The sequence below is a fragment of the Macaca thibetana genome, chromosome 2 (genome assembly GCF_024542745.1).
Source record: "Macaca thibetana thibetana isolate TM-01 chromosome 2, ASM2454274v1, whole genome shotgun sequence".
Classification (NCBI taxonomy): Eukaryota; Metazoa; Chordata; class Mammalia; order Primates; family Cercopithecidae; genus Macaca; species Macaca thibetana.
The window spans coordinates 94,682,043-94,703,442 of NC_065579.1; the positions used below are offsets into that span (position 1 = coordinate 94,682,043).

A 21,400-nucleotide genomic window follows, 5' to 3' on the forward strand; every position below is an offset into this window, starting at 1 on the left:
GGAATATAATTGGTTTTTATATATTAACCGCATATCCTGCAACCTGGCACAACTCCCTTATTAGTTCTAGTAACATTTTATAGATTCCATAGGATTTTCTAACATTGAGAATCATGTTTGCAAATAACAGTTTTACTTCTTCCTTTCTAATTCTGGATGCTTTTTTGTTTTTTGCCTTATTGTAGTGGCAGTGGGTGGGGATGGTGTGTTTTTAGGGAGAGCTCATCTCTCTGGCATTGATCAGGAGAGAGACATTCAGCTTCAGAGACTTTAATTTTGCTGTTATGTGAACTGACTCACAGTTGCAAAGTCTAAAGTTTCCCGTATCTTTTGGTTCACTTTGCTCTTTAGCTTCCTCTAAGCAGCACTGCCTATAGATTGTTTCTGTCGAAGCTGTTCTGGAAAAGAATGGGCCTCTTGTAGCATGGTCCCAATTTTCTCCTCAGACTGCTCATGATTCCTGTCATGGTTCCAACCTGGGGATTTTAGGCACTTTGTCTTGCCTACCAAAACTCTCATCTCTTCTCCCTGCACCATAATACCAAATGGAGGAGTTACATGTCCAATCTTGTTCCTTCTAGTTAGTTCAAGTTAGAACTAATTGGAATAACTGTCTGATACTCTTTAGAGTTTGTGGTGTATAAATGTGTACATGTATGTACACCCATATATGTGTGTCCATTTCTCTAGATTCACGGTAGATACTCTTTTTGATTTAGAGAAGGGGCAGTATGCAAATATATGTTCTAATGCTATTATTCTTGGAAATCTAATTCATCTATTTAAAACAATTGCTCTTCATAAATGTTACAATAAAAGTATTATGAAAAGGACCGTTTCTGTGGTAGGTAAAAAATGTGTTTAGCCAGCTCCCGAAATGGTCCCCAGTGATTCTCATTCTGGCATTCACACCCTTGTGTATCTCATCCAACACTGAATCATGATTGGCCTGTGATGATAGTATACTGAGGAAATGACAGCAGGTGACTTCCAAAGCTAGGACATAAATGATATTGCCACTTCTGCCTTGACCTCTTGGGCTGCTCACCTGAGGTGGAAGTGGAAGTCTGATGCTGTGTTGTGAGGATACTCAGCCATATACAGATACCTGGTGTGGGAAGGGAGGTTTTTTTTTTTTTTTGAGATAAAGTCTCGCTCTATCCCCTGAGCTGGAGTGCAGTGGCGGGATCTTGGCTCATTACAACCTCTGCCTCCGAGGTTCAAGTGATTCTCCTGCCTCAGGCTCCCAAGTAGGAGGGATTACAGGTGTGTGCCACCACGCCCAGCTAATTTTTGTATTTTTAGAAGAGACGGGGTTTCGCCATGTTGGCCAGGGTGGCCTCAAACTCCTGACCTCAGGTGATCTGCCTGCCTTGGCCTCCCAAAGTGCTGGGATTACAGGTCTGAGCCACTGTACCCAGCACAAGAAGGGAAGTTTCACACTAATAGCCGGCACCTATGTGCCAACCATGTGAGTGAGTTACCTTTGAGGCAAATCCCCAGCCTCAGTCCAACTTTCAAGTGACTGCAGTCCCAGGTAACACCTGACTAGACCCTCATGAGAGATCCCAAGCCAGTACCATCCAGCCAAGCCACTCCCGAATTCCTCATCCACAGAACCCATTTTTTTTTTTCTCTCTTTTTAGGACTGACTGACCTATGTTCATTGATTCATAGAAACTTTAAGAGATAGTGTGTTTTGTTTTCAGCCATAAGGCTTTAGGGTGATTTGTTATGCAGCAGTAGATACCTAGTATACTCTCCATAATAGGACTTCATAAGTCAGTCTAATTCTTAAGAAAGGAATAACAAATCCAAGAAGTGGGACCCCTGTAATAAAGCAATATATCTAGATACCCAGGATCATTTTTTATCTTTTAGTGGTGGGAGACCAATTCCCCTTTATAGCATGGAAATGCCTGGTGAGGAGGAGCCTGGTATCTGGAACTGTGTTCAGGAGAAGTATCAGTGTGATCGAGGTAAAACAAAGTCTGTCCATCTTGGCACCACTTTGATACTGGAGAAAGGCTCCTGTCCAGAAGGAAGGGCACAGTAGAGAGGTACTTGCCAATGAGTTGGGGAGGGCTGCCACTGACTGGCTGGCTTCAGGAAGTGTTTATCACTGACTGGCTCATGTTCAGAAGCTTGGAGTGACGCTGTTGTGTATTGGTTGATTTTCAGAGTTACGTGTACTGATCTAAAATTATGTAAATTAATGGCAAGTACTTGTTAGTGACTTGGGACTTTGGTCAAAAAACAGTCTTTTCCTTCCCTGAATATGAAAAATAAGTTCTTTTAATTAGCAGACTCCCCTCTTCACTGTTTTTTCTTCCTGCAGTCCAACTTACAGAACAGACCATAAAGGACTGTCCAGATCATTATTTGTGGAAGTATGAGATATATATATTTCAGCCGGTGTTAACATTTAAGTTATTTAAGTGCCAGTTAGCAGAAAAATAGCTCTCACTACGAGTTTTTGTAATTTATTGGAAAAAGCTAAATGTAAGACATTTAGGGTGTCCTGCCAAAGTCAACACTGGACAAGATCATTTAATATAGGACATGTCCTGTATATACAGGATGCCTGGCAACCGTCGCCAGGGTGTTTTGGTTGTTAAATGAATCTGTCCTAAAAGGTTCCATGCACATCTAGGTCCTTGGAAGGCAGAGGGCTAAAAGGGCAAGTGGAAACCATGGTTTCCCTGAGGACTGCCCAGCTGAGGACCCAAGCAAGATCCTAGGCTTGGGCCTCTTAGAGATGACAAAGCAGGCGCCATTCTCACCTCACCTGCACGGCCCAGGCTTCAGGTGAGCCATGGGGTGAAGGCGGCCAACAGCTGCCAGTGAACTGGGGCCCCACTTGTGCCTACAGGGTGAGTTATGGGGAGAGCTAGGCTGCATCAGTCGGTGACACTCCCAAGGCAATGCCGACGGCTGCCGGAGAAGCCCGGGCTGAGAGCCCCATACTGCCGGTCCGCCACGGGCCTCTCAGCCCAGCCGGTCGCCGCGACCTCTCCTCTTCCGCAGGGCGGGGCCAGCCATGAGAGGCGGGGCGGGTCTGGCCGCGGGGCGACCGAGATGGCGGCCTCCGGGGGCCTAGAGGGGCCCTGGGCGCGCACTCGCCCTTCCGGCTCGGCGTTTAGTTAGTGAACAGCCCCTCGGTGTTCGGCAGAGCGTGGGTTTCAGCGAGTTCTACGTGCCAGGTCCGCCCGGTGCCGGCTTCCTCGCTGCCCCTGGCGGCTCGTCACCTCCCACTTCCCCTGAACTTGGTCCCAATGGCGGCCCGCCCCTACTTCACCCGGACCGTGGGCATCTGGGCCTCGCCGAAGCCGCCAAGGTGGTTACTCTGGCTTCTACAGCCCGGGTCCAGCCCTTTGCCACCGAGGCCTGATACTCTTTTCTACCCTAAAGAACTTGCCCTGACAGCCTCTCGCTCCCGGTACTGACGTTTCTGATGTTTGGGGTCGCCTGCTTTCTTGGGTGGAGTGTTAAGATCCCGGTTGGGTGGGGTCTCCGGTCAGCATCACCCACTGGGACGCTGAGTATTTTACCCTTAATTCACATTTAGCCACTCCAGTCCCTCTTCTCCTGAGGTTCTTTCTTTCGGGTCAGCGTCATCTTGCCTATAATCATTCTGTAAAGACTCTACGTTTGTAGAGACCCAATACAATAGGGACAGGGCTCTTGGGTCCCTCGGTCTGCCCGTGGGAATGGGCTCAAAAAAAGCTCTTCGGACTGAGCAGGCAGGTGGAAGATTGTCCTGAAGACCAGGCAGAACAGCTCATAAGGTTGGGGCTATCAGCGTGAGAACAATTAGAGGGAGTCCTAGTAGAATCTCCCTGCATCCAGTGCTGGAAATGTGGAAACTAGGATGGCCATAGGTTGCTGTAGGTGGTGGAGGACAGGGTCCTTAGCACTCATGGCTGTTTTTCTCTTAGCTCCTGAGGATCTTGCTTGTCCAAACCCAGAAGACAGTGCATGAAGCCGGGGGACATCCGCCATGCTCCAAGCAACTTGGCCTCAGGTGAGCTGAGCTTAAGTCTTTTTTTTTTAAATTCACTTTAGCTATCACATAATCAGGAAAGGATCAGGAAGGCCTAACTTGGCCAAGCTGTGTTTTCCCCTTTGTATCTATCTCTAGGGCTATGGCAGATGTAAATATGTACTGGGAAAATAAAAGTTTTGTGTATAGAGAGTGGATGTATAGATTTAAATGAAAGACAGGGGACCTATGCCAATGAATTCTTTCTGAATTTGGAAATTCAGATCATGTTCTAGAAATGAAAGTTACCTGCTGAAATCAGACTTTTTTTTTTTTTTTTTTTTTTTTTGAGACGGAGTCTCGCCCTGCCGCCAGGCTGGAGTGCTGCTATGATCTCGGCTCACTGCAGCCTCTGCCTCCCGGGTTCAAGTGATTCTCATACCTCAGCCTCCTGAGTAGCTGGGATTACAGGTGTGCGCTGCCATGTGCAGCTAATTTTTGTCTTTTTAGTAGAGACGGGGTTTACACCACGTTGGCCAGGCTGGTCTCGAACTCCTGAGTTCAGGTGATCCGCCCACTTCGGCTTCCCAAAGTGCTGGGATTATAGGTATAAACCACCACTCCAGCCTGAAATCAGAAATTCTTTATTGGAGAGATTGCCCACGAATTGTATTGCATGTATCCCAGAGAGACTAGTATTGTTACTTAAATGTACATTTTCTAAATGCTAGATGCAAGGACTGTGAAGTTGAAGGGAAGGCTGGATGTACTCTAAAAACCGGAAGGGGTCAGAGAAAGTGGTTCAATATGAGATGGAAGAAATAGATACCTGTATTATAGGTCATGGTGAGGACAGTGGTTTCTGTACTGGTTCATTGGGAAGGCACTGAAGAATTTTAGGCAGGGAGATGACAGAGTGACAGAGTTGGATTTATATATTAAAAGGATCTTCCCAGCCCTTAGTGGCAAATTCTGTAGAAAGGTGTTGGTCAATTAAGAAGATACTGCGGTCAGGTAAGATATTAAGTGTTTTCCTTTTTTTTTTTTTGAGACAAAGTTTCGCTCTTGTCACCTAGGCTCTAGTGCAATGGTGTCATCTTGGCTCACCACAACCTCCGCCTCCCGGGTTCAGGCGACTCTCCTGCCTCAGCCTCCCAAGTAGCTGGGATTACAGGCATGTGCCACCACGCTTGCTAATTTTGTATTTTTAGTAGAGAAGGGGTTTCACCATGTTGGCCAGGCTGCATTTTACTTTTTAATTTAATTAATTTATTTATAGTTTTTATTTTCTGGAGCAGTTTTCGGTTCACAGCAAAATTAAATGGAAGGTACAGAGATTTCCCATGTATTCCCTGCCCCTACACATGTATATACAAGTTCTGATAGAAGTTCAAATACAAGTCTGGTATCAGCACAGTACAATGTCAGTGTCTTTAGAAGAATGGAAATCCTTTTTTTCTTTCCTTATTCTCCGATATGTCCTAAACAGCATATGAGGTTTGATTGAGAAATAACTTACCGTGAAACCATTTAACACTGGTACTTAAAATAGTTTTTAGAGCAGTTTTAGTTGATAACAAAATTGGGCAGAAAGCAAGAGTTCCCATTTATCTCCTGCCACCACAAAATGCACAACCTTCTTCAATATTAATATTCCACATCAGAGTAACACTTTTGTTATAGGGAGTGAACCTATACTGACACATCAGTGTCATTCAAAGTCGATAGTTTACATTAGGGTTCACTCTTGATGATGACATGTATCCACTATTATAGTATTATGCAGAATAGTTTCACTGCCCTAAAAATACCTTATGCTTCTCTTATCCATCCTTACTTTCCCCTTAGTCCCGTCCCAGTTGACAACCATCAATTGATTTTTGTATTCTCTTCATGGTTTTGCCAGTTCCAAAATGTCATATAGCCAGAATCATACAGTATGTAGCATTTTCAGATTGGCTTCTTTCACTTAGTGATAATGCATTTCATTTCCTCTATGTGTTTTCATGACTTGATAGATCATTTTGTTTTAGTGCTGAATAATATTCCATTGTCTATATATACTACAGCTTATCCATTCACCTACTGAACAACACCTTGGTTGGTTCCAAGTTTTGGCGATAATGAAAAAAAGCCCCTATAAATGTCCACCTACAGGTTTTTGTGTGGACAGAAGTTTTCGACTCCTTTAGTTAAGTAACAAGGAGCATGACTGCTGGGTTGTGTGGTAAGAGTGTGTTTAGTTTGTAAGAAATTGACAAACTCTCTTCCAAAGTGGCTGTCCCATTTTGCATTCATTCCCACCAGCAATGAATGAGCATTCTGTCGTTTCACATCCCGGCCAGCATTTGGTGGTGTCAGTGTTTTGGATTTTGGCCTTTCTAATAGGTATATAGTGGTATCTCATTGTTTTCATTGCGGTTCCCTAATGACATATAATCTTGAACATAGTTTCATATGCCTATTTGCTATCTGTATATTTGCTTTGTTGAGGTGTCTGTTGAGGTTTTTTGCCTGTTTCTTAATTGGCTTGTTCATAAAGAGTTCTTTGTATATTTTGGATAATAGTGCTTTATCAGATATGTCTTCTGCAAATATTTTCTCCCACACTTTAGTATGTCTTCTCATATTCTTAATGTGTTATCCTTTTAAAATAAAGTTTAATTCCCCCTCATTTTTTTCTTTCAATTGTCTTCTCCAAAACATTGTTTGCTAGTTTTTCACGCATGCTTTTCTAGATGACTTTAAATGATCTCCCACCCCTGCACAAATTTCATGGATTTTTTTTGGTAGGAGAGTGGATTTTATTGAATTCATGAGTAAATTTGGAGATAATTGACATCTTTACAAGTTTGATTCTTCCTGTTCAGAAACACCATAAGTTCCAATTTATTCAGTTCTTTTTAAATGTATCTTAGTAAACATTTAGTGTTCTTCCATCCTGTTCTCACTGATTTCTCTTAGGTCCATTCTTAGCAATTTTTTGTGTGAATGGCATCTTAGTTTCTTTCAGTGTATCTTCCAGTTGTTTATGATGGTACTTAGGAAAGCTAATAATTTTGGTTTACTTATTCTATATCTAGATAATTTAGTGAATTGTTTTATCAGCTCTAAATGTTTTTAGTTTGTTTTCTTGGTACTTAGATGTCTTTAGGCAGATAGTTATTCCATCTGCAAGCAGAGATATTTATGTTCATTCCTGTCCTATATATATGCTCCTTTCCCATCTTTTGCAGAAAGTAAAACCTCAGCTTATGGTAAATTGTCAACTATCAACTTTAATGGATTTATTGTAGCATTTTACTGTTTAGATGGTGTTTGCTGTTGGTTTCTTACTCTCTTCATAAGTTAAAACAATTTTTTTAATGGGTAACCGTTTTTGAAATAAATTCTTAGGAAATATATATTAAGCATCTGGTACATGTTAGGCACTCTACTGTGTGCTAGTAAACCAATCATGAACAAACAATTCTTGCCTCATGGAGTTACATTCTGGTGGGCGGAGATAGATGATAAACCATATCATATGACAAGATGAATAATACTGTGGAGAAAAATGAAATAAGGTGAGGTACATAGGGACCATCCACAGGAAGAACAAAAAGATATCCCAAACCCAACTGCCTTAAAACAATGTTTTTTCCTTAATATTACGCATTTTCTAGGGCTCATGAAACTTGAGGATAGTAGATGGCAGGAGAGGCAGACAGTTTGTGGAAGAAGAGATGATGGATGTAGGCTGGGAGGAGAAAGTTGTGAGAGAAGCTCTGGAGATGTCAGGGTGTGAGGTTTGACTTGCTGTAAGTGGAGGTGAAATTTGGTTTTATCTGTGAGCCTGTGGTTACTGTCCTCAGAAGCCCTTAATGGCTTGTTGAAGCAGTACAGTAATTGTATACAGGACAACATGATCCAGTCTGCTGTTTGGGCTTTTGGCTCACATTATTTTGGGGGCCCTTTGGACCTCGTCATTGCTCAGTTTAAAGACTGGCTCTCCCTTTGAGGAGTGTCTGCGTTTATTTTATTTTTTCCTTTCAGCATCTTTTAGAGCTGAGTTCTCTACTTGCTCTTGTTTGAAAAGACACCGTCTCATAAGGACCTGCGTGCAGAGCCAGCAGAGCTGCTCTAAGCAGTTTGAGTTGCCAGAATTTATCCTTGATGTACAGTTCTTCCCTCCTTCCTTCGAGACCAGTTACAGTCATATTCCTTTTTCTCTATTCCCCTGTGCCCACTCCAGTCCATATGCTGCTTTAAGGGCTCCCAGGAGACAGAATGTAGAATGTGCATGCAAGAGTTAGGAGCTTGACTGTGCCTCTGTTGGTAGGTATTTTATTTTCAGCATCTGAAAAGAACAAGGCTGACTGCATAGCGTAATGAGACTCTTCTGGGAGGTGGAATCATCTGTGGGAGCATCAAGGTGAGAAAGCGTACAGGTCATGAAACCTCCTCCAAGCTGAGAGTCTAGTCTCTGTGGTTTGCAGTATGCTGAACTCTAGAAGAAGAGAAAGGCCGGGTGCAGTGGCTCACGCCTGTAATCCTAGCACTTTGGGGTCCACTTTCAGGTGGATCACCTAAGGTCAGGAGTTCAAGACCAGCCTGGCCAAAATGGTGAAACCCTGTCTCTACTAAAAATACAAAAATTAGCTAGGTGTGGTGGTTGGTGCCTATTATCCCAGCTACCTAGGAAGCTGAGGCAGGAGAATCGCTTGAACCCAGGGGGCAGAGGTTGCAGTGAGCCGAGATCACAACACCTCACTCCAGCCTGGGCAACAGAGCGAGATTCTGCTAAAAAAAAAAAAAAAAAAAAAAAAAAAAAAACAACCAGAGAAAGTAGCCAGTGGGCACCATCTGGAACTGCTCTGGGGCCTCATGGAAGGTTCAGAGGCTCGGGCTTCCAGGGTGGTGTGTGTAGTTTTGAAATAGATGACCCCCAATTTAAATTGGAGGAGGGGGCCCATATGGCCTGGAGGGAGTACACTAAAGATGGTTTGAATGGTGATTTTTGGAGTTGAGGAGTTTGAGAAGCTATTCTCCAAAGATAGGGCAGCACCAGGTTCAGGGGTTAGCCATGTTTTTGGGGAAGTTTGTGAGCCCAGTGTGGGAGACAGCTTGGTGTGTTAGTAGAGCCCACGTTTGTTGTCTGGCAGATCTGTATTGAAGTTCCCTTTCTACTGCTTCCTGGCTATGTGATCTTCAGCAAAGTAATTGAACTTTTGAATCTAAGTTTCATCATTTGAAAAATGGGAATAGTAATTCTTATTTCACATATGTTTTGTAATGATTAAATGAAAAACAAGATGTAACATTACCAACCTTGGCTGGGCGTGGTGGCTCACACCTGTAATCCTAGCACTTTGAGAGACCGAGACAAGTGGATTGCTTGAACCTAGGAGTTTGAGATCAGCCTGCGCAATATGGTGAAACCCTGTCTCTAAAAAACAAAACAAAACAAACAAACAAAAAAAGGCTGGGCTTGGTAGCTCATGCCTGTAATCCCAGCACTTTGGGGAGCTGAGGCGGACGAATCACCAGAGGTCAGGAGTTTGAGACTAGCCTGGCCAACATGTTGAAATCCCGTCTCTACTAAAAATACAAAAATTAGCCTGGCATGGTGGTGTGTGCCTATAATCCCAGCTACTTGGGAGACTAAGGCTAGAGAATCACTTGAATTTGGGAGGCAGAGATTGCAGTGAGCCGAGATTGCACCACTGCACTCCAGCCTGCCTAGGTGACAGAGCAAGACTCCGTCTCAAAAAAATAATTAAAATAAATAAATAAATAAATAAAATAACCAACCTAGGGGCCTGGTGCATAGGGCTAATCAACAAGTATAGTTGTCTTCATTCTTGGGAAGATGGAGATAGCCCCAGGGGAGGGAGTCAGAGAGGGGAACACCTAGTGAAGCGACAGCCTTGGTGGATGTGATGGAGCTCAGAAAACTGGGGGACAGATCTGTGCCCAAGGACCTGGCACTGCCAGCTTGTCTTTCAAGACCAGTGGTTCAGAGAAGAGGGTCAGAATGGGCAGGCTACAGGTTTCTTTCAAGAGAGCCAGCTTTCTGATAAGGCAAAAAGGTGGAAAAGAGAAATTTGCAAAATACTGGTGATATTTCTAACATGCTTCTCTCTACATTGTAGACAGTGTTGGGGAGAACCAAAGAGAAGCTAGGTACAAGGAGCAGATGGGGGCTGTGCATGTGCCCCTTGGATGGGTGGATACAGGATGTATTAGTTCATTTTCACACTGCTGATAAAGACATACCTAAGACTGGGAAGAAAAACAGGTTTAATTGGACTTACAGTTCCACATGGCAGGGGAGGCCTCAGAGTCATGGTGGGAGGTGATAGACCCTTCTTACATTGTGGCGGCAAGAGAAAAATGAGAGAGTTTGGGCAGGGGAACTCCTCTTTTTAAAACCATCAGATCTCGTGAGACTTACTCACTGTCACGAGAACAGCATGGGAAAGACTTGCCCCCATGATTCAATTATCTCTCACCAGGTCCCTCCCACAACATGTGGTAATTCAAGGTGAGATTTGGGTGGGGACACAGCCATACCATATCACAGGGTGAGTAGCCGCTGTCTGTAGTGGTTGGTGTATAGCAAATAAGGAGAGAGGATTATGGAGTACCTGAGGGTAGGAGGTGCCAGGGGGACAGATCTGTGAAGCTAGGAACCTAGGAGTTGATGCTGTTACCAGGGAGAAAGCAACTGGATGCCAGGCTATAAGAATCAGTAGCAGCTAGGGGCTCCAGAGCTTAGTAGATGGGAGAGTGTTGGGAGAGTAGATGGGAGAGTGTTCCCCATTTGAAAGTGGAAATACTGGCTGAGGGCTCGCCCCGGCTGTGGTGGTGGATGCTCTTGTTTGAGCAGATCTTCCGTGGGGCTCAGAGTTGTGGGTGCAGGCAGGTTTATCCCTTCCCTGAAGCTCAAGCTGCTCCCTTCTTCCTTCTACTCCTCACTCAGAGATTGAGCAGGAACCTGTTGTTTCAGGAGTCAGTGACCTTTGAGGATGTGGCTGTTTACTTCACCCAGAATCAATGGGCCAGCCTCGACCCTGCGCAGAGGGCCCTATACGGGGAGGTGATGCTGGAGAATTATGCAAATGTGGCTTCCCTGGGTAAGGCCTCCCTCCCTCTGTGGCCCTTTGTAACAGTTTGCTATCTTCCTCACATGTTTTGGGGATTCTAGTAGCCCTTGGGTTTGATGAATTCAGAGGAGAGTTTTGCAATCACCAGCCTCCAGAAATACTGGGTAGGGAAATCCCTGGGTTTCTTTGTTTTTGTTTGTTTTTTGCTTTTTTGTTTGTTTTGAGACAGGGTCTTGCTCTGTCATCTAGGCTGGAGGGCAGTGGCATGGCCATGGCTCACTGCAGCCTCAAACTCCTGGGCTCAAGCAATTCTCCTGCTTCAGCCTCCCAAGTAGCTGGGACTATAGACGTGTGCCACTGTGCCTGGCTTCCCTTTGGTTTTGAAATTAGACTTCCTTATACTCCAGGAACAGTGTGGTCCCGGGCCCTGAGGGAAAGCATTCTTTCTGGCACCCTAGGTGAGCCCTTTGTTCCTTTGTCTATCCAGTTTTCTGGGGATGTTGGCCCTCCCTTTGTGGAAGGGTCTCCCAGGGGAGCAGTAGGTACATTTTTCCTGAGGGAGTTTCCCTTCTTCTGAGTCAGGGCCAGATTGCAGCTTCTTTCTGAGGAGAATCATACCTCCTTGGCTTTATCGTGGAGCACAGTTTGGACCTCCTTGTCGGAACTCTCACTTGGTCTGCTGATGTTCCGTTTCTCTCCCAGGTAGCCTGATGGAGGGTGGGCTGAGAAAGATCCCAGGAATAGCTCTGGACATCTCCCCTCGATTTGTCTTTCTCTTTTCTTCATAAAGTAGCGTTTCCATTCCCCAAACCTGCTCTAATCTCCCACCTGGAGAGAGGGGAAGCACCATGGGGCCCAGATCCCTGGGACACCGAGATTCCGAGAGGCATCAGTCAAGGTGAGTATGAGAATCCAGTGGTTAAGTTTCTTGTTTTGCCTTCCTGGTTTACTAGGTAAGAAGTGTTTCTTATGCTTCAGGGAACAAAGCTCCCAGTTATTTATAAGTCGATACTCATTGCACTCTCAGAACTCACACTGAGTTCTGACCCTGAGCTTCGAAAGACCGCCTCTAGGAGTACATGGCCTCGTGCTGTCTGCACATTCATGTGGCTGTCCTCCGAGGCAGAAAAGCTGTAACCCAGTAGCTCCTAAACCACTTTTTTCTTACTTACCGGTGGAGAAGTTTTAATTGTATGCCATTTTTCATTGCAAAGAAGTGGGGTTTCAGCCAAATTTAAGGAAAATATGATTTTTTTGGGCCAAACTGACTTATTTGTGCTATAGCTATACATTTTACTTTAGGCCTTCAGCCCTGAAAAGAATGGCTTTAATTGGCCTTTTTAGTATCTAAATCACTTAAGAGTTTCATTTGCCATAATCTTTAGATCTACATTATATTTACCATAGATGGGACTATAGACGAAAGGGCTAGGAATATTCTCCCATCATAGCCCCCTACCCACACACACATATGCACACATGCACATATGCACACACCCGCCACCTAAAATTTCCCTGAGATGACTTACCAGTCCTGGAAGGTTTTGGTTACTTGCGTTTCCGTTTTTTTGGAAGAAAATTTCAAGCCTTCTCACGCATACATGCTTTTGTATATAGTGGTTCCTTTAGCAGTGGTACCACAGTGGCTTACAGCTCTCTGATCCAACTTCTGTTCCAGCTGACTTTCTGAAACTAATCATCTTCTATCCCAGAATATTGTGTGGAATATTTAAATATAGGATAACTAGGACATTGTTTAGAATTTGGGGTGATTGCCTGGGTTACAGGTAGGACATTGGGATCCATTTTTTTCCTGGTTTGTGTTTCTCAGTCTGCAAGACCTCTTCTAGTGTTGGAGCTGCTTCTCTATTCTTCCCAGTCTCTCATTCCTTTCTCCTCTTCTGGGTTTCTGTCTCTCTTTAAAAAATTTTCCCATTTCTTGCTGTTCTTTCTTATTCTCTCCTTCTTTTTTCTTTCTTGTCCCTCCTGCCTTCTTTCCTTCTCATTCTTGATTCTCCTTCTTCCCATTTCACCTACCTTAGTTCAGTTTTCCAGCCTTCCTCATGGGGAGCACTTCTTGGCTATCTTTCCTGTTCCGTTTCTGTGTCTTTACTTCTCCAATTCTATGTCATTATTTTTCTATTTTTTTTTTGAGACAGGGTCTAGCTCTGCTACCCAGGCTGAAGTACAGTAGCACAATCTCCACTCACTGCAACCTCTGCCTCCTGGGCTCAAGTGATCCTCCCACCTCAGCCTCCCTAGTAGCTAGGACCACAGATGTGCAGCACCACACCCGGCTAATTTTTGTATTTTTTTGTGGAGACTGGGTTTCGCCAAGTTGCCCAGGCTGGTCTCGAATTCCTGAGCTCAAGCCATCCGCTTGCCTCAGCCTCCCAAAGTGCCGATATTACAGGCATGAGCCACCACACCTGGCCTGTCATTATTTTTCTTTGTCTCTCTCATCCTCCTTTATAGATGCTTGTATATAACCATTTCACAGGTATGTTTTTAAAAATTACATTCTGCAAGAGAAAATTAGGAACACTGGATCCTACTTTTCTCCCAGTTTTGTAACTAGGAACCCTTGTGGTTTCTTTGGTCAGGTGGTGAGTCCTGGATCAAAAATGAAGGGCCAATTATAAAGCAGGAAGCCTCTGAAGAAACAGAGTTGCACAGAATGCCGGTAGGAGGACTTCTCAGGAACGTTTCTCAGCACTTTGATTTTAAAAGCAAGGCAATGCAGCAGACTTTCAATCTAAATCCAAACCTGATACTTCGAGGTGGAATGAAGTTCTATGAATGTAAAGAATGTGGGAAAATCTTCCGATATAACTCAAAGCTCATTCGGCATCAGATGAGTCACACTGGGGAAAAGCCCTTTAAGTGTAAGGAGTGTGGCAAAGCTTTCAAGTCCAGCTATGACTGTATTGTACATGAGAAAAACCACATTGGAGAAGGGCCCTATGAATGTAAGGAGTGTGGCAAAGGTTTGAGTTCCAACACAGCCTTGACTCAGCATCAGAGGATCCACACTGGAGAGAAACCCTATGAATGTAAAGAGTGTGGGAAGGCTTTCCGTAGGAGTGCGGCCTACCTGCAGCATCAGAGATTACACACGGGAGAGAAACTCTATAAATGTAAGGAATGTTGGAAAGCTTTCGGTTGTAGGTCACTTTTTATTGTCCATCAGAGAATTCATACTGGGGAGAAACCTTACCAGTGTAAGGAGTGCGGCAAAGCCTTCACTCAGAAAATAGCCTCCATTCAGCATCAGAGAGTTCACACTGGGGAGAAGCCTTATGAATGTAAGGTGTGTGGGAAAGCCTTCAAATGGTATGGAAGTTTTGTTCAGCATCAGAAATTGCACCCTGTGGAAAAGAAGCCGGTCAAGGTTCTTGGGCCATCCCTAGTCAGTCCCCAGTGCCCCTCTCCAGCCTTACCTCCTGTTCTTCTCCAGGGATCCTGTTCTGCTCCAGCTGTGGCTGTGCCTTCACTGACCTTTCCACATGCTGTGCTCATTCCTACCTCTGGGAATTTGTTCATGCTGCTGCCTACATCTGGAATACCTTCTTCATCTGCCCAAATAGTGCGTGTTTTCCAGGATCTTACTCCCACTGTGAAACCTTCCCCAGTTATTCTCACCCCTTCTTCTCACTCCTCATGAGCTTTATCTTGGCAGTCTTATGGTTCTTATGCCCAGTAAATTTCCAACCTAATTTTTTTTTTTTTGAGACAGGGTCTTGCTCTGTCACCCAGGCTGGAGTGCAGCGGTGTGATCTTGGCTCACTGCAACCTCCACCTCCTGGGTTCAAGCGATTCTCTTCCTTCAGATTCCCGAATAGCTGGGTTTACAGGCACACATCACCACCCCCAGCTAATTTTTGTATTTTTAGAAGAGACAGGGTTTTGCCATGTTGGCCAGGCTGGTCTCAAACACCTGACCTCAAGTGATCTGCCTGTCTTGGTCCCCCAAAGTGCTGGGATTACAGAAGTGAGCCACTGTGCCCGGCCTCCAACCTAATTTGAGTTTCATTCGTATTTTTTTCCTCACCTTACATGTGTTACAGCTGTTTCAACATAAATTCCATTATCATCTATATACATTTAAAGACCATGTTTATATAATCTCTTCTGGGTAGAAAATGGAAATACTGAACCTTTGCTTTAGTCCCTTTCAGGCTTGAACAACAGTGGCTGTATCTGCATCGTGGGGTTGCTGGTGGTAGAACACTTTGGTGTTAGGAAAGTTTGGAAAAGAGGATATCCCTGTGTTAGGCCATTATGATTAGAGGTAAGCAGCCTGGGAGAAATGTACAAGACCTGTGGCTACTGGTAGAGAATTGGAATAAGCTTCCAACAATGGACCGTAGAGATTAATGGAGATTGTTTAGTGGGCCCATGGCTAGGTGAGGTATTAATACAGTTGAAGTTATGTTGCCCTTGACATACATCTTTGAGAATCTCGTACATCTATGCAAAAGATAGTGTGAAATAAACAGTAAAAAAAAGAAGTATATGTTGATGGCAGTGAGAGCAATCATGTCTGTAAACATGAAGTTTTTTTCTTTAGTTTTGCTCTTGATAGCTAGATGTTTCTTTTAACTTTTATTTCCTAAGTAAATATACACAAAGGCATTCATTCATCTTCGTTGCATGTGTTTTGTAGATTTTTCTTGATGAGCATTGTTTTTTTTTCTTTGTGAGCACTGGCTTCTATATTTTATTTCATATTTATGAACTGTAAATATGAATTTGATGAATTACTAAAGAAATAAAAGTAATGGTGTAAAGCCAACTCGAGGGGAATCTGAATAAGCCTCCAAAATTGTTCTTTAGAAATAAAGGGAGCTGTTTAGTGGGTCAGTGGCTAGGCTTATGTGGTAGGTTAGTGAAGTGGAATTTGGGATTGCTCTTGGAAGTGGCTTTGATGAGGATCCTTTACAACCATTCAGAGGACTGTGTGAAGTAGTTACTGGGAAAAGAACTTGAATTATGCATTTATTGGCATTAATGTAAACATTAAGTCCTAAGCATTGATGGAAGGGTCCATACATTTTTTTCTTTTGTGCTGCTGTTGCTATCTAGATGTTTCTCTGTAACAGTTAATAGCAAAACCTTTACATTATTGGTTTTTAAACTTTACCATGTGCCTGAATTATGTGATGTGCTTGTAAAAAGAAGAGTTTTCTGTCTTGCAGAAATTCTGATTTTGGATATCTGTGGTGATGGCCAGATCTTTAGCATGGACCATACTTTAAGAGATATGCTTCAGACAGAAAATGCCCACCCCTCCTCCTTTACCCAGCTTAAACTCTATGGTCAATTCTTAAAATAATTCCTTTACAGTCTCCCTTAACTCCCTTGCCCTTCTCTTGCTTTGTCATGCTCGCTTGGCAAAACCTCATCTCTTGACTAAATACAGTTCTTTGCCTTCTCTGTTCCTGCACCAGAAGTGATCAAGAGAAAGCCTACTACCGTGCTGAATTGTCACTTTAAATTCATGACCAGTAACTTCATGGAGGCCCTTAATGTTTCCTGACGGTCATACTACACTTTTTGGAGTCCACTTAACTCCCCTGCTTTCCTAGGCCACTACTTTATACTTCCTCTCTTCTTTAACTTCCAAAACATCCCTCTCAGTTCTCATGCTCAGCTGATGGTTGTTTCTGCCTTCTGCGAGAGAACAGCAAGCTCCAGAAAGTGGCTGTGCCTTCAGCCCCGTGCCAGAATGAGAACATATGGAGCCAACTTGAGTCCAGAAGAGCTGTGGCCACTTCGTTTCGCCCATCTACTTTTCAGCTTGCAGTATCTGATTCTTCACCACCGTATTCTCAGTCACTTCCACTAAATAGTGCTACTGTTTTAAGGTTCTGTCACACTCAGTAACCCACTTCTGGTTCCTCACTCTGTGTCAGTGATCAGTAGTAGACTGAAGAATCCACCTTAGATTTGCTGCATACTATTAATTAGCTTACAAAATGTCTAAGAGGAACTAAGCTGGGATGCCACATAGGCAGAAGCCAGGAAAAATGACCAACCACAGAACCAACTGGTTCCAGTGGAAACTCAGCAGCTGCTGGTGCCTGCTACTGGACTGCCACCCCCATTGAAGACAGAGACTGGACTACCAGGAAGGTCGTTTCACATTCTGTAGTAAAAATATCCCCACAATCATTTCGGTAGGGTCCTCTGTCTTCAGCTAGGGTGTACCTGCTCAGTGGGAGTTGGTTATATATGTATGTCCAAGTTGCAGGGGCTTCTGGGAAATACAGTTTTTGGATTCTGCCTGGGAAGACAGTCATAATATGGAGAAGTCTGAAAATGGGGAAGGGGTTTTCAAAATACGTTGGGCAGCTGTAAAATATCAGATACCCATTATAGGCATTGAAAGTGACCTAAATGACAGAAGGATGCACTATATTCATGGGTAGGAAATATTAGTTTCGTCAAGATTTCAATTTTTATCAAATGAATTCGTAAAAACAATATCAAAATTCCAGAGGGGCCTGCATATAGAGAGGCAAAGGACACAGAGTAGCTAACCCAATTTTGAAGAACAAGGGGGTTTTATACTACCAGATATTATATACAATGATCATCAAACAGAACAAAGCAAAAAACAAACTCCCCAAACCCAAGTTGAAAAAACAAAAACAAAAACACCCTACACTATAATAGTATTATTACTATTTTTTAAGATGGAATCTTGCTCTGTTGCCCAGCCTGGAGTGCAGTGGTGTAATCTTGGCTCACTGCAACCTCCACCTCTCGGGTTCAAGTGATTCTCTTGCCTCAGCCTCCCAAGTAGCTCAGATTACAGGTGTGTGCCACCATGCCCAGCTTATTTTTAAATTTTTAGTAGAGACGGGGTTTCACCATGTTGGCCAGGCTGGTCTTGAGCTCCTGGCCTCAAGTGATCCACCCGCCTTGGCCTCCCAAAGTGTTGGGATTACAGGCATGAGCCACTGCGCCTGGCCTGTAACATGATTTGCTGAAATTTTTAAAAATCTAAAATAAGGTACTATTTAGAAATATACATATTTTATACAAAATTATAAAGAAAGCACAGAGAGGTAAGCATTAGTGGCACAGCTGAGAAAGTATAAAAGGTAGTTCCGTCTCTATCCTGTCTCCTTTATTCTGCTACTGCTCTCATTCTGTCTCAGGAATCCAGTCCCAAGTGCTACCTGCCAATTGTCCAACACCCTCCACCTTTGCCACCTATTTCTTGTGTAAAACAGATGTTTGTTTCTAAAATATAATGAATTAGTGATTATCGAAGTACAGGCATACCTCATTTTATTGCACTTTGTTTTATTGTGTTTTGCGGATATTGCATTTTTTACAAACTGAAGTTTTGTGGCAAGCCTGTGTTGAACAAGACTATCAGGGCAATTTTTTTTTTGACAGCGTGTGCTCACTTCATTTTTCTGTGTCATGTTTTGGTAACTTACAATATTTCAAACTTTTCATTATATGCGTCTTGATGATCAGTGATCTTTTATGTTTCTATTATAATTGTTTTGGGGTACCACAAACTGCATCCATGTAAGACAGTCAGCTTAGTTGATGTGTGTGTGTGTTCTGATTACTCCACTAACTGATGGTTCCCCATGTCTCTCCTTCTCCTCAGACCTCACTATTCTCTCAGACACAACAGTATTGAAATTAGACCAATTGATAACCCTACAAATGCCTCCAAGTGTTTAAGTGAAAAAGTCAGCTTAGTGAGGAAGGCTAATGTCAAAAGCTGAGATAGGCCAAAAGCTAGACTGCTTCTGCCAAACAGTCAAGTTGTGAATGCAAAGGAAAAGTTCTTGAAGGAAATGAAAAGTACTACTCCAGGGAACACATGAACGATAATAAAATGGCCGGGTGCAGGCAGTGGCTACGCCTAGAATCCCAGCACTTTGGGGAGCCAAAGTGGGAGGATCCCCTGAAGCCAGGAGTCTGAGACCAGCTTGGGCCACATAGTGAGACCCCTGTCTCTACAAAAAATTAAAAATTTAGCTGGGTGTCATCGTGCGTGCCTGTAGTCTGATGTACTTGGGAGGCTGAAGTGAGAGGATCCCTTTAGCCAAGGAGTTCGAGGCTACAGTGAGCTATGATTGTGCCACCGCACTCTAGCATGTGTGACAATGAAACCAAAAAAAGTGAAACAGCATTATTACTGATGTGGAGAAAGTTTTAGTGGTCTGCATAGTAGATCAAACCAACCACAAATTCCCTTAAGCCAAAGCCTAATCCAGAGCAAGGCTGTAACTTCCATTGTATGAAGGCTGAGAGAAGTGAGGAAGCTGCAGAAGAAAAGTTTGAAGCTAGCAGAGGTTGGTTCATGAGGTTTAAGAAGTCATCATAAAAGTGCAAGGCGAAGCAGCAAGTGCTGGTGTAGAAGCTGTAGCAATTTATCCAGATCTAGCTAAGTTAATTGATGAAGTTGCTTCACCAAACGAGATTTTCAATATAGATCAGACAGCCTTGTTTTGGAAGAAGAAACCGTCTAGGACTTTCATGGAGAGGAGAAGTTAATCCCTGGCTTAAAAGTGTCAAAGAACTGCTCAACTCTCTTGTTAGGGGTTCGTGCAGCTGGTAACTTTCAGTTGAAGCCAACGCTCATTTACCATTCAGAAAATCCTAGGGCCCATGAGAATTACACTAAATCCACTCTGCGTGTGCACTAGAAATGGAAGAACAAAGCCTGGATGACAGCACATCTGTTTACAGCATGGTTTACTGAACATTTTAAGCCAACTGTTGAGACCTATTAAATATTAGGAAAAACAATTTCTGTCAGGTGCAGTGGCTCAAACGCCTATAATCCCAGCACTGTGGGAGAACAAGGCAGGCAGGTCACTTGAGGTCAGGAGTTCGAGAGCAGCCTGACCAACATGGTGAAACCCTGTCTCTACTAAAAATACAAAAATTAGCTGGATGTGGTGGTGCGTGCCTGTAATCCCAGCTACTTGGGAGGCTGAGACAGGAGAATTGCTTGAACCCGCGAGGCAGAGGTTGTGGTGACCTGAGGTTGCACCACTGTGCTTCAGCCTGGGTGACAGAGTGAGACTGTCTAAAAAAAAAAAAAAATTTCGTTCAAAATTTTACTGCACATTGATAATGCATCTGGTCACCCAAGAGTTCTGATGGAGATGTACAAAGAGATTAATGTTTTCATGTCTGCTAAACAACATCCATTCTGCAGGATCCATTACTCCATGGTTCAAGGAGTAATTTTGACTTTCAGGTATTATTTAAGGAATACATTTTGTAAGGCTGTGGCTGCCATAGTGATTCTTCTGTACAAAGTAACTTGAAAACCTGGAAAGGATTCATCATTCTAGATGCCATGAAGGACATTTGCAATTCATGGGAGAAGGTCAGAATATCAACAGGAGTTTGGAAGACTGACCTCAACCCTGATGGATGACTTTGAGGGGTTCAAGACTTCAGTAGACAAAGTAACTGCAGGTGGAAATAGCAAGATAACTAGAATTAGAAATGGAACCTGAATATGTGACTGAATTGCTGCAATCTCATGATAAAATGTGAACAGATGAGTTGCTTCTAATGGAAGAGCCACGAAAGTGGTTTCTTGAGATAGGACCTACTCCTTATGAAGATCCCGTGACCATTGTTGAAATGACAACAAAGGACTTAGAATATTACATAAACTTAGTTGATAAAACAGCAGCAGAGTTTGAGAGGATTGACTCCAATTTTGAAGAAAGTTCTACTGTAGGTAAAAGGCTATCCAACAGTATCACATGCTACAGATAAATCTTTGGGAAAGGAAGAGTCAGTTGATGCTGCAACCTTCATTGTTGTCTCATTTAAAGAAATCGCTAGAGCCACACTAACCTTCAGCAACCACCACACCGATCATTCAGCAGCCATCAACAGTGAGGCAAGACTCTCTTCCAACAACAAAGACTCACTGAAGACTTAGATTATCGTTAGCATCTTTTAGCAATAAAATATTTTTAAGTATGTACATTGTCAGATATAATGCTATTGCAAACTTAATAGACTATACTATAGATCAAACATAACTTTTATAGGTACTGGGAAATAAAAGTAATTGTGTGACTCCCTTTATTGTGTTAAACATTTTATTACAGTTGTCTGGAAGCAAACCTGCAATATCTCCAAGGTATGCCTGTATTTTTCAAAATGTGGCCTTTCAACATTGCTATGAAGTATATCAGTAATAATATCTTATTTCGTGACTGTCCAGAAGTAAGTTACATAACTTGTCTTAATCTAAAAATCATTTTAAAAGCCTGATGATTTGATATATTTCATAAAGAAAACTTTTGACAATTTGTTTTTAAGA

General features: G+C 43.2%; 1 protein-coding gene across 3 annotated transcripts; it reads left to right on the plus strand.

Moving 5' to 3' along the window:
- Positions 1–2,428: 2,428 nt before the first annotated feature.
- ZNF621 (zinc finger protein 621) lies at positions 2,429–21,160 on the plus strand. 3 transcript variants are annotated; one of them, XM_050780417.1, is made up of 5 exons: positions 2,429–2,808; positions 3,939–4,024; positions 10,974–11,100; positions 11,861–11,968; positions 13,674–21,160. In XM_050780417.1, the coding sequence occupies exons 2-5, from the start codon at positions 4,001–4,003 to the stop codon at positions 14,732–14,734; spliced, it is 1,320 nt and encodes a 439-aa protein (XP_050636374.1). In that variant the 5' UTR covers positions 2,429–2,808; positions 3,939–4,000; the 3' UTR covers positions 14,735–21,160. The 3 variants fall into 3 exon arrangements, with proteins under 3 accessions (XP_050636374.1, XP_050636373.1, XP_050636372.1); XM_050780416.1 differs by lacking the exon at positions 2,429–2,808 and adding an exon at positions 3,043–3,203; XM_050780415.1 differs by lacking the exon at positions 2,429–2,808 and adding an exon at positions 3,058–3,439.
- The last annotated feature ends 240 nt before the right edge of the window (positions 21,161–21,400 follow it).